The sequence below is a fragment of the Amborella trichopoda genome, chromosome 10, assembly GCF_054954075.1.
Source record: "Amborella trichopoda isolate Santa Cruz 75 chromosome 10, AtrichopodaSantaCruz75HAP2 v2.0, whole genome shotgun sequence".
NCBI lineage: Eukaryota > Viridiplantae > Streptophyta > Magnoliopsida > Amborellales > Amborellaceae > Amborella > Amborella trichopoda.
The window spans coordinates 45,902,551-45,917,728 of NC_142345.1; the positions used below are offsets into that span (position 1 = coordinate 45,902,551).

The 15,178-nt window shown below is 40.3% G+C and overlaps 1 protein-coding gene across 6 annotated transcripts; it reads right to left on the reverse strand.

Moving 5' to 3' along the window:
• Nucleotides 1–1,468: 1,468 nt before the first annotated feature.
• On the reverse strand, nucleotides 1,469–13,402 carry LOC18447366 (uncharacterized). 6 transcript variants are annotated; one of them, XM_020675581.2, is made up of 5 exons: nucleotides 13,358–13,402; nucleotides 4,186–4,298; nucleotides 3,823–3,940; nucleotides 2,046–3,715; nucleotides 1,469–1,933 (listed from the first exon to the last, which is right to left on the reverse strand). In XM_020675581.2, exons 4-5 carry the CDS (start codon nucleotides 3,709–3,711, stop codon nucleotides 1,566–1,568), a joined length of 2,034 nt encoding a protein of 677 aa, XP_020531240.1. In that variant the 5' UTR covers nucleotides 3,712–3,715; nucleotides 3,823–3,940; nucleotides 4,186–4,298; nucleotides 13,358–13,402; the 3' UTR covers nucleotides 1,469–1,565. The 6 variants fall into 6 exon arrangements, with proteins under 6 accessions (XP_020531240.1, XP_011628201.1, XP_088705506.1 ...); XM_011629899.3 differs by having other exon boundaries at nucleotides 3,823–3,976; XM_088849380.1 differs by having other exon boundaries at nucleotides 12,493–13,402.
• Between the last annotated feature and the right edge of the window lie 1,776 nt (nucleotides 13,403–15,178).

The following is a 15,178-nucleotide window of genomic DNA, read 5'->3' on the forward strand; positions in this document are numbered from 1 at the left end:
GTGTGAGTGTGAGTGTGAGTGTGTGTGTGTGTGTGTGAGAGAGAGAGAGAGAGAGAGAGAGAAAAAAGAATCAATCCATCGATTGAGGTTTTGAGGTGAGAGGAAAATTGAGGCCTCATTTTGGAAGATTTCTTTATTTGATTTTTAGGTATCGGGCCTCTTGATGTATTTAGAGGTTAGGGCACATTGGCCCCCACGGTTGAAATGATAGTATTTACTACAAGAGTAGGCGAATTTTGAATTTTTGGTAGAAGGTTCAAGGAAGCAGCTGATAGCAGGCTTGGCTTATGATCCGAAAGACAAGTGTCATGTCATTGAGGGAAATGAAATTTGTACGAGGGATTCCTAAAGGAAATGATGATACCTTATATCTTGGCATTTGTCGCAGAAGGCAGGTCTCAAACTCACGAACATTAAACTAAATATAGGAGCACCTTGGATTTTAGCACCTTCATTCACACGTTTTAAGCCCACAGGTTGAAAGGGGCTGTAATGGAAACTTACTTAAAACTCTCCCCCTGAACTTCGCCTATCTCTCTCTCTCTCACTCTGCAACCACCCTCGTTTCTCTGAAACCTTCGTCTCTGTCTTGCATCCGCTTCTCTCTCTTTGACCTCCCCTTTTTCTCTCTCCCCTAAAACTAGGGTTCCAACTTACAATTTCTTCCAAAAAGCACTGCTAGAGCAAATTCCATTTTGCGAGGGTTGCTCATATGACCCTAAACACGTTCCTTTGGCTATTTTGAGGTTAAACCACAACAGAGTTGCTCTTGGGCAGGTCACTCAAAGTGCATGTCCTTGCATTCGACCTGAAGCACAGGTTAATCATGGCTTTCTAAGTCTTCATGTCTTCAGGGAAAGAATCCTCTTCCTTTTCTTCTTTTCCAGTTTGCAACTTAAAAACTTTATCGAAGCATGGCTTATGTGAAAAAGGTGGTGGCAAAAAATTGGAAAAAACTCTTTTTTTTTCAAACGATGAATTGGAAAAAACTCTTAACATGCATATGCTGGTATGTGTGTATGCAATTCCTATATTACTTGTGTGACCACTCGATCCATTCTCAGTGACAAACAGTGGAGATGAACGCTTTCTCAGCCATTGCTGGCTCAAGAGGAGAAACTTATCACCTCCACCATCAACCTATGAGAATGGAGAGGTGGGACGACTTGTTACATACAAAATAGTGGACTACATAATATACTCTGGGGAAAAATCCATATGGTGTGGAGTCCACTTACGATAGAATACCATGTTTGTTGTCATAATACCATGGGATCTGGTTAAATACTAGCCACTCTCAAGAAACCCGTAGACTTTCCATTTTGGGCATGTTGGTATATGTTTGTAAATCGAACTGGCAACTTTGTTCATCACCCTTATAAAAACATAAGCACAAACAAGGGTCCGACCAAACCACTAGACCACTAGACAAGACCTGATGCAGTAACCCAAAATCGGTACACTACCAAGCTTCAAATGATCCACATGATAAAATTATCAACTCTCAACATTCCTATATCGTACATATCTTCCTCAAGCACAGATAGATACTCTTTGGCTGTAAATTATTCATAAGTTGATGGACTACCCCTACACTCAAAAGGCAAATTGTCTAACCAAGAATCATCCAAGAGGAAAAAAGAAGATTCAGATTCTGTCGGCCACTCTGAACTCACATCGATTTCATCGTAAACAATAGCTTTACATTTTCCATCCCCATAATGATTCATGGCTTGAAACCGAAGATTGCAATGCACATAAACTAAATCGTTGAATTTTTCCTGCTCCAACCTGTTGCGTTTTTTGGTGTGAACATTTTCGAAGGTGCCCCAGTTCCATCTGCACCAATAAGAACTACAAGGCTGGCTTAGTATCCGGATGGCAGCCCTCTGCAATACAGGGACCTCATATCCATAACCAGCCCACCAATCACCTGGTGTAAATAAGAGATGTCATGCCAAAATAACCAACCAACAAATAAATAACTATACAGATTAAACAACTCTCAGAATATTCCAGAATACTACAAATTGAGGCTAGCATACCTGGGGTATTCAATGTCCTTGCCATCATAGCAAAGTCATTGCCCAAAGCTCCATGGGCATTTATATACATCGGTGTCTCCTTAGTAAGTTCCATCTTATCTTTGTCATTGAGAACCATCTTCATCATCGCTTCATGAAAGCCATTACGTATCTTGGAATCAATCTTGAAACTGGGGTTGTAGAAAATAGCAGGGTTGAGGAAAGCGGCTGCAGCATGTAAGGGCGAGTGAAGCTGTAGATTCCATCTCCTATCAATTATCTCCCATATTGGCATATATTTATCTTCACTCCCCTTGTAGTAAGCCTTAATAGCCACCTTTGCTCTTTCTATGCCCTCGTATATATAGCCCATAGCTGGCATGTCTCCATCTACAATCCTTAAAACTTTAATCAGTGGTTCTGATAAATTGACGACCTCTTGAGCTGACTTCCAAAATCGATCCAAGTATATCAATGATCTAACTGCTTGTGCGTCAGATTTTTTGCTGTATAAGGATGACAACCATTCTGTATGGGAAAACATATGCTTCAAATTGTCCTCATGAATCACAATGGACCGCAACGAAAGAAAGTGTGTTACAAATCTTGTGATCCTGGAACGAAGCAATTCCTTTCCCCCCGTGAATCTCTTCATCAGATTAAGGACCCAAGAATGGCCATATATATATTTTGTGATGCTTCTTGCCTCCTCAATGACGGTACTAACCCATTCCTGCTTGCTTATATCCTCTAGCATTCTGTCAATGCAATATGAAGCACACGGAGACCAAAATAAGGAAGGATATTTCGCAGTTAGAAGCCTCCCAGCATATACATAATTGGCTGCACTATCAGTGATGACTTGCACAATGTATTCCAAACCAACCTCCAAAACGACTGACTCCAGTAACTCAAACAAGTAATGGGCATCATCCACATGGGCCGATGCATCAACAGATTTAAGAAATAGTGTTCCACGAGGACATGCAACAGAAAACACTATAAGAAATTTCGACCTACCATCTGTCCAACCATCAGACATGATTGTACACCCTGACTCCCTCCACTCATCCCTGTATGTCTTGTAGCTATCGGTTATCTCTACTTTCACTTTTTCCAAAAGAGTAGTTCTTAATCTGTCATAACTAGGAGCTCTATACCCAACACCACAATCAGCTATAGCATCCACCATTCCATGATAATAGATAGATTTAGACGAACTAAAAGGAATTGAATTGTGAAAGAAAAACAATGCTATCTTTTTATCAGCCTCTTCTTGCTTTTGCCTCTGGGAGTCATCTAAAATTGGCTGGCCACTTGGTGAAGGGTGAGGAAATAATAAAGATGGACAAGTGCTACCGCGTTGCCCACTTGATCCAACATTAAGATGAAAACCACCACTAGCAGAAGAGCTATTGTGTGGACTATTGGGTGTTTGTTCTATCTTTGGTTTCTTGGGAGTCTTCTGCTTCCTTGGGGTGTTTAATACGCTCTGTATCAGATCTCTTACATCATTGGGTACGTCACTACAAGGAACAATGTCTTTGTTTTTTATTTGTGCTAGATGAAATTTCATCCTGTAAACGCCTCCACTAAACTCCCGTTGACAATAATTACATCTAACTTTCTGTCTAGTAGCATCAACCAACACACAGTGTTCCCAACAAGCATCCCTTCCCCTTACCATGGTCCTACAAGGAGGAATGTTAAAATCAAATCCAAGTCCGAAATTTGGACATTACCCCGTGAAATAATAAACCATCATTTCAAAGGGATGATTACGTACTGAAATCCTTACCTCAAGCCGAGGGGATAGAGGTCCCCTCTATGCAATAAAAGCACAATGGTTGCAGACGATTTGCTCTGAAATTGACTGGCCCAACCAGCTTGGAGCCTTCCTCATAATGGAATTTACACTAGAGTATAACATGTGTGAAAAAAATTTTTTGTCACTGTAATAACCAAACACCCATTTCCTTTTCAGAGGCCGTTGATATTACATTTAACCCAAAACAAAAAAACAAATGAAAAAAGTGTATTACTATGAAATGAAGCACAAAAAGAAAATCTGTCACATACATCAAAGAACAGTTTAACTGCAATAAAACATACTAAAACATGACATGTAAGAGAGAAGAAGTCAAGAAGCATTGTTAGTTACCAGAAATAACAAGGAGCATCTGAGAAAGGAGTGGTAGCTGGAGAGCTTTCGAAGAAAAATTATGATCAAGCACCCAAATTTGGAGAATGAACACCAGTATAAGTACAAGGTTCCTGTAATGAGGCACTTTAGCACACCTCAGAGTAGTACTATAGTGCATGAGTTTCAAACTCAAAGAATTTTCATGAACTTCCCATTCACCATTTAGCACACTGAGGTGAACAACAAACCAATATTTCTTAGCCAAACCTGAGGAATTAGGCTATTATGTTCTATTTACATGTCGAAGGTGAATGCTGTGACACTTGGTTCAACAAATAGTAGTCTAATTTTTTTTTAGAATGTTAACCTTTAATAAGTGAATAAAAGAGTACAGTGAGAAGTAAAGGAAAGGCTACCCAAAAGTAGTCTAATTTTTGCTGTTCTGTTCATAAACACCATGGGAAAAGCCAATTGCAATCTAGTGGATAAGACTAAATAATACGAAATGCGTGCTACAAAAGGTATTTAAGTGAATAACATTTGCAGCACTAAAATCCGAAAAAAATAAAATAAAGGGGGGGGGGGGGGGGGGGGGGATGGGGGGACACTCAAACCCAATACTTGTGCTCTCACATAGGAGTGTAATTCTGTGCTTGTTTTGTCCTTGGACTGGCAACCACTATTATCATGTTGTTCCCTCTTATCTTCTAAATCCTAAGTAGTATTTCTTAGTGTATCGAGTGATACATGCTATTTGAGGCATAAACTTTGGGATTTCGACACCATGCTATGGCCATTGAAAGCATCACCCAGAGCAAGAGGCGGTGCGATCACCCAGAGCAAGAGGGGGTGCGCCATGCCCCCAAGTGTGATGACAATTCACCGACTTAAGGCATAAATGGCGCAGAGTTCTACCAAAGGAATATATAGGGCATTACCATCAATATTCGAGTGGAGATCAGCCAAGAAGGGTCAGTACAAAGGCACCTTAGCAAGAGCACAAATAGGAAAGAACCCTTGTCCTAGGTCAGTATGATAAGATGCATTGCCAAGGCAAATAGTGTGAAGTTCGTAGAGAGCATTCGAGGAAGGCACAGGTGATAGCCCAATAAGGTGACATCCATATCCAAGAACATCATCAGATCCCATTCAACTCAATATATACCTGCCACACATAGTTGCTAGGATCTCCCAACCAAGGTGGCGATCCCGCTCCGGATCGATCCTGAGTTTCGAGAAAGGGATCTCAATATTTAAATTTTGGGATCTTGATCTCCACTATTAGAGATCTTGATCTCCACTATTAGAGATCTTGATCCCCACCTTAAAGACCAAGATAATGACCAAAACGATGATTTCCAAGGCATTGCAGTGCTTGCTGGTTATGAACAAATAGATCCCTACCTTAAGAACATGTATAGTCTTAAACTATATATGCTCTTTAAGGTCACAAGCAAGATCCCAAAGGTCAGGATCAAGATACCTAACATTTTGGGATCTTTATCCTTAACATATGCATTGTATGGACAACACTATCGACCATATGGCTCTTCTAGCCTCTCATGATCCACCGGCTATTCCTGACCACAACAGCTAGAGTGCCAGATATGCAAACAGAACTACAAACCTTTTTAAACCCCCGCAAGAATTCCCCAAGGCCAATAACCAAACCAGATTCTTTTTTTTTTTGAGTCTGATAACCTTGTAGTGAAGGAAAAGAGGACATACAAAGGTACAAAAAACCCTCAGGGGCAAGTCACTGAGAAATGTGACAAAAGGAAAAGCGAAATACAATAAAACAGCCAAAACCAGAATCTGAATGGAGGGAAAAGCATAGTATATATTCCTTGCCTTGGGTGGTAGGAGAAGACAAACCTAATATCTCTACCATGAGTGAAGTTGAACAAGTCACAAAAGAAGGCTAGAGGGGAGTACAAAGAGAGGGAAGAAGCAAATTATCTGATCCCTAAACACATTTCCTTTTTTTCTTTTTTTTTGGCCCACAAATTTTTGGTTCACAGGACTTTCACTTGGTGGTTCACAAAAAGACAACTATTTTGTTAGGGCACCTTATTCTTTTTCTTGTTAAGGAAATAACACAACTATGTTCACAGCACCATTTCCTTTGAGATGGTGCCATAAATTTTCACATAGTATGAGCAATACTGTTACATATGGGCCATAATAATAGTATCACTTTCTAATTGTGTGTTTACTAAGATGTTACCATGTGAAATGCGGAGGGATAGGGCACAGGGGTGTGGTTGCTGTGTCGTTGGAAACGGTACAGAGTCGTGAGACATAAGATGTGAGAAGTAAGAAGAAGAACCAAAGAGCGGCAAGTAACCCTGCCCAACCCTGTTATTGATGGATTGATTCATGATGCTTTGTGAGTACTAGTCATGCAACCAAAGCTAGCATATCCTCACAAGCATCAGTCATTCATAAATCAAGTTGTTGTTGTTGCTGCTGCTTTTTTTTTTTGTTGAGAATGTTATTGTTGTTGTTGTTGTTTTGTCAGGCCCCAAACTACTCCACATAATTGCGGCTACAAGAAGTTAACGTCATCAGCTAATCTTCAACTTCTGCTGCTGCTGATTTGTACCAGTGGGAAACCTGCAGTGTTTCTATGCCATCCCATGCCATGCCCAGCTTCGCTCAGATCATGTAAAATGAGTTGCTCCCTGTCTGTGCTTCATTTTCCCCGTACTCATTTATGGGTCCCTCAGATGCATCATCAGATATTATTCACTAATAAGAATGGAATGTCGTTTTGCCTTGTTTCTAGCTTGTGCTGGTGTTGTTGCTAGGTTAATCTTTTTCCCAACAACACTGCAAGCATCAATTACCAACTTACACCCTTTCTGTTACATCCTCCAAAAATGCGTCCACAATGGAAAGAATTTTCCCTCTTAGGTATAACCAATCCCCTAGAATATTTATTTTTTCTTGGATTACTCATTCAAATTAAGAAGACGACCTAAATTTGTGCTGCATTCATGCACTCTATGGGTATGCGGGTGATTCTTGAAGTATTTGCTCCAACTTAGAATCAGAGTTCCACTGGTATTGCTCTTTCTTTTTTCTCTGTGTTCACATATCAAATCATGTCTCCCGACCTAGGACATCTAAGCAACTGCTTTGTCACATTTAATAATGTTTGATTCTGTTGAAAGTCCCTGCAAAATTTTCGATTACTTAAAACTGGGAGACACTTGCCTGAAGCCATATCATGACACACAAATGGGATGCATGACAGTTCTGTAGCCAAGTGTGATGGGCAGATGTTGGAAGCTCCCACTTAGCCAAGTGTAATGGGCAGATGTTTGAAGCTCCTACTTTTGTTTGTCCAAGAAGAAATAAAGCATGGATATAGAGTGAAGAATTTTCTTGATATACCTAGTATTTTCATGCAAAATTTTGATCATAAATGAGATGGTTACAAATTTAGGTGGGGCCTGTGTGAAGTCGATAAAAGATCAACTTGATTTGGTTTTGATTTATTTGGCAATGATTATTGCCACATAAAAAAACTAGATTGGCGAAGCTTGATTAGTGGTTCGAATCGGATCATGTGATGATGATGCTACTTTTGACAATTTGGGCTTCGGATTTCACACATATGATTCCCTCCAAGTTATTATAGCCATGCTAGACAGATAAAATAGTAGACCTTTACACTGAGGAAGATGCAGGGGCAGGTTTGCATCCTTGTCCTATTTCTGGACAATATGAATCTGTGAAGATGAGCATTGGGAATGGAAAGCAAAATTTCCATGAGGTGACCGAATTGTACTTCCTTCACATGTTTCTCATTTTGCAATTGCCATGGGCGATGAAATCATTTGTTTTAAGTGCACTTGTCCAAATTGTGCAACTGTCATTATTCCCGTCAAAGCACAATTGACACGGGTCCAATAGTGCTTTGTTGGAATTAAGTGCACCAATCTTTCCCCAATGACCACAAAGACTATTTTAACAAGGTGTTTCGATTGATATGGGGCATCCAAAGGCAAAGAAAGAGACCCTTTTGACCACCAATAGTTACAGCACTGCATTACATGAGACCACAGTATTGCAGCTTATACAAATGTGGCATTAGTGATCTGCAGGCCATGAATGTAGAGCAAACACTTAGGAAGAAATCGATGTGTTGAGCTTAGCATTTGGTTAAAGTAGGCACCAACATTTTCGTCACATCGAAAACATGAGTCGTTTTTTGCCAAAATCTAGCCAAGTTCTAATGGTGAGATTGATTGTTTCAGATCTTAGAAAAATCGCTTTCAAAAAGCTGATCATCTTTTTGGGTTAAAGATATATATTCTTATGAAAACGTAGAGGACCTAAAACTCTACGCAGCTAAAACCCAACTTTTTTTTTTTTTTTTGATAAATAAAAAGAAATAAACCTTGATAAGTTGCTACATCAATATTTGAAGGAGGAATTAGACTCCATTTTTTGGCCAAAAGAGCCAACTCCAAAAGTGTAAAAATGATGAAGCAGATAGCAATGTGATCCTAACATAGGAACCCATCCAGAGTGGTCATACATAAATCTAAAGAAAGATTTCAAAGAAACCATTGTATCAATGAACAAACTCGTATCCTCTTGTTTCCTAAGCAACACCCCCTATTTGCAGCAACAAGAATTCCTTCTAGACAAGGTTCGTAGACCGGATCTTTCCTCATTGGTCTATCACCCTTGCCTTCCTAGAATGCCTGCCACCAGCTGCATACTAGGCAACTTGGCAATGCGTTTTATCATAATAAACAAGCTGAGGTGCCTTTGTAACTTTTTGGCTGATCTCCATATGGAAATGTCCTTTGCCTTTCTTTGATAAGAACTCCTAACCACTTGAGCCTTTAAGCCTTTAGATGGTGAAGCCTCAAAAGAGGTAGGGGCATAGCTCACCTGCCTTGCTTTAACAGATGATTTTTGGGCAATAACACCAATATAATATATTACTTGATACACCAGAAAATACTATTTACGATAAAGCCCTGATGGATATCCAGTCGCTATCTTCCAAGCTTGATGAGAGACTTTTAAACCTGATATCCTTGCCTTCTTCACTGAGTTCCACTATCGTGGGGTTATTAGCAAGGCCATGAATGCCACCTTTCTTGCCTTGATCCCGAAGAAAGAAGGGGCCGAGGAACTAAAAGACTTTAGACCCATCAGGCTAAACAGTTCCTACAAGATCCTTTCCAAAGTCCTGGTCACCAAGCTTAAAGAAGTCCTCAGTTGGGTCATCTCCCCTAAACAAGGTGCTTTCGTTTACGATAGGCATATCCTTGATGGAGCCCTCATTGCGCACAAATGCATTCACTCTCGTATACTATCCAAAATCCCAGGTCTAGCCATTAACCTGGATTGGGAGAAGGCTTATGATCACGTCAGTTGGGATATCCTTGAAAAGATTCAACATAGTTTCTTCAACATATGATGCGTTTTGGACAACACTGGAGACATTGGATGAGGGGTTGTCTCAAATCCTCACTTCGCAGTCCTTATCAAGGGTTCCCCCATGGGTTTTTTCCCTGCCTCTAGGGGCCTTTGCCAAGGCAACCCCCTATCACCCTTCCTTTTTGCCATTGTGGCCGAGGTTTTCAGCAAGGCCATCTCTAGATTTTATCTGAGTGGTTAGCTCCACGGCTTTCAATCCTCATCTCAGGGTCCCATCATCTCCCATATACCATCCTTTTTTGTGATGCTTCCTTGGAGCAAGTCGACTCTCTCCTCCTGTTTTTTAAGCATTTTGAGTTCGCTACCGGTTTCAGGTCAATTTGGCCACGACCAAGATGATGGGTCCCGTCCAATTACCTTGGACTGCCCCTGTGCCGCGGCATGCCGAGACTAGATAAATGGCGCCACATTGTCGACAAATTCGATAGGAGGCTTGCGGGTTGGAAGGGTAGATACCTTTCCCCCTTGGGAAGAAAAACCTTAGTCAAAGCCACCCTTTCCAATATCCCGATCTTTCAGATGTCTTTGTTCCATACACCGGCCTCAATCGCAGCACACACCAATTGAAACAAATCAGGCGATATTTTCTTTGGTCCGGGACTGATGATCACAAATACCACCTCATCGCATGGGATAAGGTCAGCTCTCTCATTGCTCAAGATGGTCTTCACATCCAGAAATTGAAACCAACAACATTGCCGTGCTAGGCAAATGGTGGTGGAGATACGCCACCCAATCTGACCACCTCTGGCAACAAGTCATTTGCCACAAATATTGCTACAGTAGCAAGGATTGGATCCCTCCTCGTAGGACCTCGGGCAGTATTTCAGGCTTATGGAGATCCATCCTTCGAAGTCGGGACCAATTCCATGCAAACATCCACATTCATCCTCGTGTGGGAGACAAAAGTCATTTCTGGAATGACCTCTGGCTGGCCTCTTCCCCACTGCGTGACCTCTTCCCTCTCCTCATTCGCCTCGCTTGTAACCCCCAAACTATTATGGCTAATTATTTTCCCCTTGGAAATCCCATGAGGTCATGGAATCCAGACTTCCGTAGAGCTCTCCTGGACCAAGAGAGAGTTCACGGCTTTGTCTGCGCTTCTCGATCAAGTCTTCCTACCACCCTCAGGTGATCACAAGCTTATCTGGGCCCCCTCCCCTTCAGGTACTTTCACCATGTACGACAAGATCACCTCGCCCACCCGGCTTCCCTTCCCTCTCAACCCCCCTTCCATTGCTGCCAAAGCCTGGTTCTCCTTCTCCCCTCCCAAAATTCAGACGTTTGCCTGGATTGCCCTGTCCCAAAGAGTCCTTACCATTGACCATATCCACAGAAGATTCCTCCCCTTACCAATAGGTGCATTATGTGCACCGTTGCCAAGAAGACAAATGACCACCTCTTTCTCCACTGTGATTTAGCTGGCACCCTGTGGAGTAAACTTTTATACCTTTTCAATGGAATTGGATTATACCGGAATCTATTCCCCACCTCTTTCTGACTTCACTATCCCCCATGGTCCAAATCTGGTCTCATCCTTTGGAGAGCCTTTATTGTTGCCAAAATTTGGACCATCTGGCTAGAGCGAAACAACAGAATATTCAGGGGGGAAAGTAGATCGACTCAACACTGCTTTGATAAAATTCTCAATCTCATTACCTTCTGAACCATGCACCATAAGACCTTCAGAAACTTCTCCCTCTCGGATTTCCTCCAGAATTGGCAGGCCTTGCTGAATCTGCGCCCCATCAATATCTCTCATTCTTCTTTGTGGAGACCTCCTGACAGGGGCATCATCAAGCTTAACTTTGATTGTTGTGCTCTCGACAACCCAGGTCCCTCAGGCATCAGGGGTATTTTCAGAACTCACTATCGCACAAACCACCTTTCCTTCTCCATCCTCATCGGCCATGCTGACTCCACCTTTGCCAAGGCCTTGGCTGTCCTTGTCGGTAGTCGAAGGCAACTCCAAGAACGCTGTTTTTTGGGCCTCCGCCTCTTCCCCTTACTCGTGGCTTTTGGTCCATCTCTTCGATGAAGTAGTGCATGTTTCCAGCACCCTTACCATCTTGTGCAGGCATGTCTGGAGGGAAGAAAAAGCTGATGCTGACCTTCTCGTCAGGGAAGGAGCTTCCAACAACACCTCAGAGGGGTCCCCTGGCACCTTTTTGAGCTACTGAACCCTTCTATTATTATCCCCTTTGTGATTGATTGTATAGATTTCTTTGGGATTTTTTGGGTCCCTAGTGGGTTTTTGCATAGGGCACCCAACTGTTGCGGGTAGCCTATTTTTTGGGTATACCGTTGTACTTGTAACCTTCTTTTACTTAATATAACACAGTTAACATCATCAAAAAGAAATAAAGATAAACAAGATGAGAGGGAACAATCTTCTTCACAATAACAACAGTTCTAGTCCAAGGACGAAACAAACACATAATCACGCATCCAAGTGAAAGCACAGCTCAAGGACACAGCAGCAATGCTAGAGCAAGGACACAGCAGCAATGCTAGAGCAAGGACACAGCAGCAATGCTAGAGCACAAGAAGTATTGAATCTGAATTGCTAACCTAAATATTTTTTCTCATTTTGGTGTCACACAAGGACAATATGTTGTTCACTTGAATATGCAATCTAGAATGCATATTTATTATCTAGTCATTATTCACTAGGTTGTAACTAGATTTGAACAAGGTGTTGCAGCATTCACCTTCTATATGTATCATAGAATAGCCTAATTCCTCAGGTTTAGATGAAACCATTGTTTTGAGGTAGACTGAATTTGGCAAGGCTCAACAAGTGCGAGCAGTGGGACATGATAGAGGTGCCTATAATGCAAATGCAATGTCAAGTTTTACCTTCTTGCACACTCTCCATCTGACCCACTCTTTTTTTCAGACCCTTCAATTGCCATTTCTTTAGCATTTCCTTCGCAAACAAGTACAACTTTTCCACTACCAAAAGTAGCATTCAATTTTTTTTATTCTTTTTTTCCAGATTTTACAACCACTTCCACACCCTTCTCTATTCAGATTGCAAATCACAGCAATGTCGGCCCCTCATTTTTGCATGTGGGGCAGTCAACACACACGCACACACTCTCTCTCCAGCGAAGGAACTTTACATGGTAGAGACTCATAATAAGTTTCTTATTGCCATGACATATGTGGTGCAGGAAAGATACCAAAGAGCAAAGACGCATTTTTGGAAGGAAATAGGAATTCACCAAGAAAAAATTAGGTAAACAAAGGCGAAGAAAAATGACATCATATAAATTTAACAAAAAGAGGTTCCATTGGTGCATCCATCAACATCATACTAGCATTCAAATAAATGCTGCATTCACAAAGAAAATATCACAAAAAAAAAGTCGAAGAATTTACAGACAATAGAATCCATGAAAGACAATGCATAACTACGTTGATGTAAAGCAGCAGTTGTACCATACTCAAATAAAAAGAAAAACAATAATTGGCATCCCATTCTATTCTAAGACTCAGAAAATTACAACAACACAAGTCGATTGGGAGAGAGAGGGGCCTCTACATCACACAGAAGCAAAAATTGCAGAAGCAGGAAAGGAGTAGTACAGTGGGGAATACGGAGAGAGAGAGAGAGAGAGAAAAGAAGAGATGAGATCGCACGCAAGAGATCTGAAGGCCACAAAGACAGGGATGATCAATAAATGAAGTGGATGATGAGAGTGAGGGAAATGGGGATTACCAAAGGAGTGAGGTGGGTGGGACTGTGACCGGCGCTTCTTCCCCTGTGCTATTATCGTTATCGGTGTTTCGACCGAAGAAGGTGGCCTAATAATACGCCCCTTTGCACTATGGTAGTGCACAATTCTATGCATAAGAAGGGGTATGCAACGTTGTATAATGCAACCACCTTCTAAAATTTGTATTATACAAATTTTAAAGTGTGGACTCTTTTTTTTCGATTACAAAAGATAAAATTTTGAAAAAAACACTTTACAAAGTTTTTTTCTAGATCAATTAATATAAACCATCCATTTTAGTCAGATGGTTAGATATAAGCCAGAAAGATTTTTTTTATTCCCAAAATTCTTATATAATGTTATAGATTAACAATACTGAAAAATAAAAAAGTGATTTTGAATTTGTTAAGGTCTAGATCTTAAAATTCATCAAATGGACGATCGATATTCATTGTTCGAGTGTACTAATCTTGACCAAATCTAGAGTGCAAATTGAATTTTTATTTTTCTTAGGATTGATCATGAGGATGAAGATAACGTGTGTGCAAAATTTTGGGTCATATAAATGCCAAAAACATAGTTTCTTATACGTGCAAGTGTATTATACTACTATACAACCATTGCATGAAATCATTCCCCCATGATAAGAGGGTTTGTACACTATAATACTATTTACCATTGTTATAAGGATGTCCCAATTGGTGTTCGATTGTACGAAGTGAGCCCCGAAAACCGACTCGGACCTTATCTCCCCTACTGGAAATATACTCTTTCCTCAGTCTTTCATCTTAGGAAAAAGTTTATATAAGGATGCTACCTTATAATGTAGAACTAAGGATGCCCCTAAAAAATCCATTAGAAAAAGGTAGTTTTAATGTTGAAAAACCCTTTGATTGATCATCTCAACATCGAGATGTATGACTATGAAAAATAAAAAGATTTTAAGTCTAAAAAATAGTGCATTTTACAACATATTATCTACACCATCCATTTTCAAGATTTTCATATGTTTATAGATCTACTTGATTTTAACCATTTTTTAAATTTAAAATTTTATAATTAAATATAAAAATAGATTTTAAGATAATCTTAAGCACATTTTACATCAAAATTATATACCATGATAAAAATTGAAGGTGAACCTTATCACTACACCTACATATGCATTTATATGCCAACTGCACCCTTCATCTTATCCTATTGGAGATATGCCCGTTGTCATCATTTCAAATTGCTTCATATCATCATTTCTGATTACTTGAGGTTTTAAGCTTTTGGGATTTGGGAATTAGCTTTTTGGTTCAAAGGTAACATAACCTTTTAGCTTAGAGGAACATTTTCTCCTTCAGAATTAATAATTGGAAATCATGGAAAAATGCTCAGATCTTCGTTTTGGTTTCTTGTGGCTTATTTTAGTGTTGGAAATCGTCTATTTTAGAGCTCAAGAAAGCAATTTGGCCTTCACTTTTCATATACTTTTATCAAATGGCTTGGGGCCTTGATATTATGCTGAGGTCTTTGACTCCATTCACACCAAAGGGTAGGGGCCCAAATCCCCACTCACTTACCGCCCAAATCCCTATTGACTTACCACAACCAATTACCACATCGAGATATCTATTCCTAGTATGTTGAATTACCCAAAAAAAAAAAAAGCAAAATAAAAAGTTTATATAGCGCTGAGGCTTTAAACAATCAAATTAGAGCCCACCCACTAAAAGAACTTGTTTTGATGCATAAATATCCTCAAATTGATCATTTTTTTTAAGAAAAGGGGCTGGCCATCCCCACACCAAGTTATCTATTCCTACTGTTGAATTACC

Bases quoted from the DNA above. Each gene is read 5' to 3' on its own strand.
- LOC18447366 (XM_011629901.3), bottom strand. From the start codon at position 3,711: ATGGTAAGGGGAAGGGATGCTTGTTGGGAACACTGTGTGTTGGTTGAT. The intron at 1,934-2,045 runs GTATGCTAGCCT...TATTTACACCAG, and splicing joins AAGGACATTGAATACCCCAG to GTGATTGGTGGGCTGGTTAT.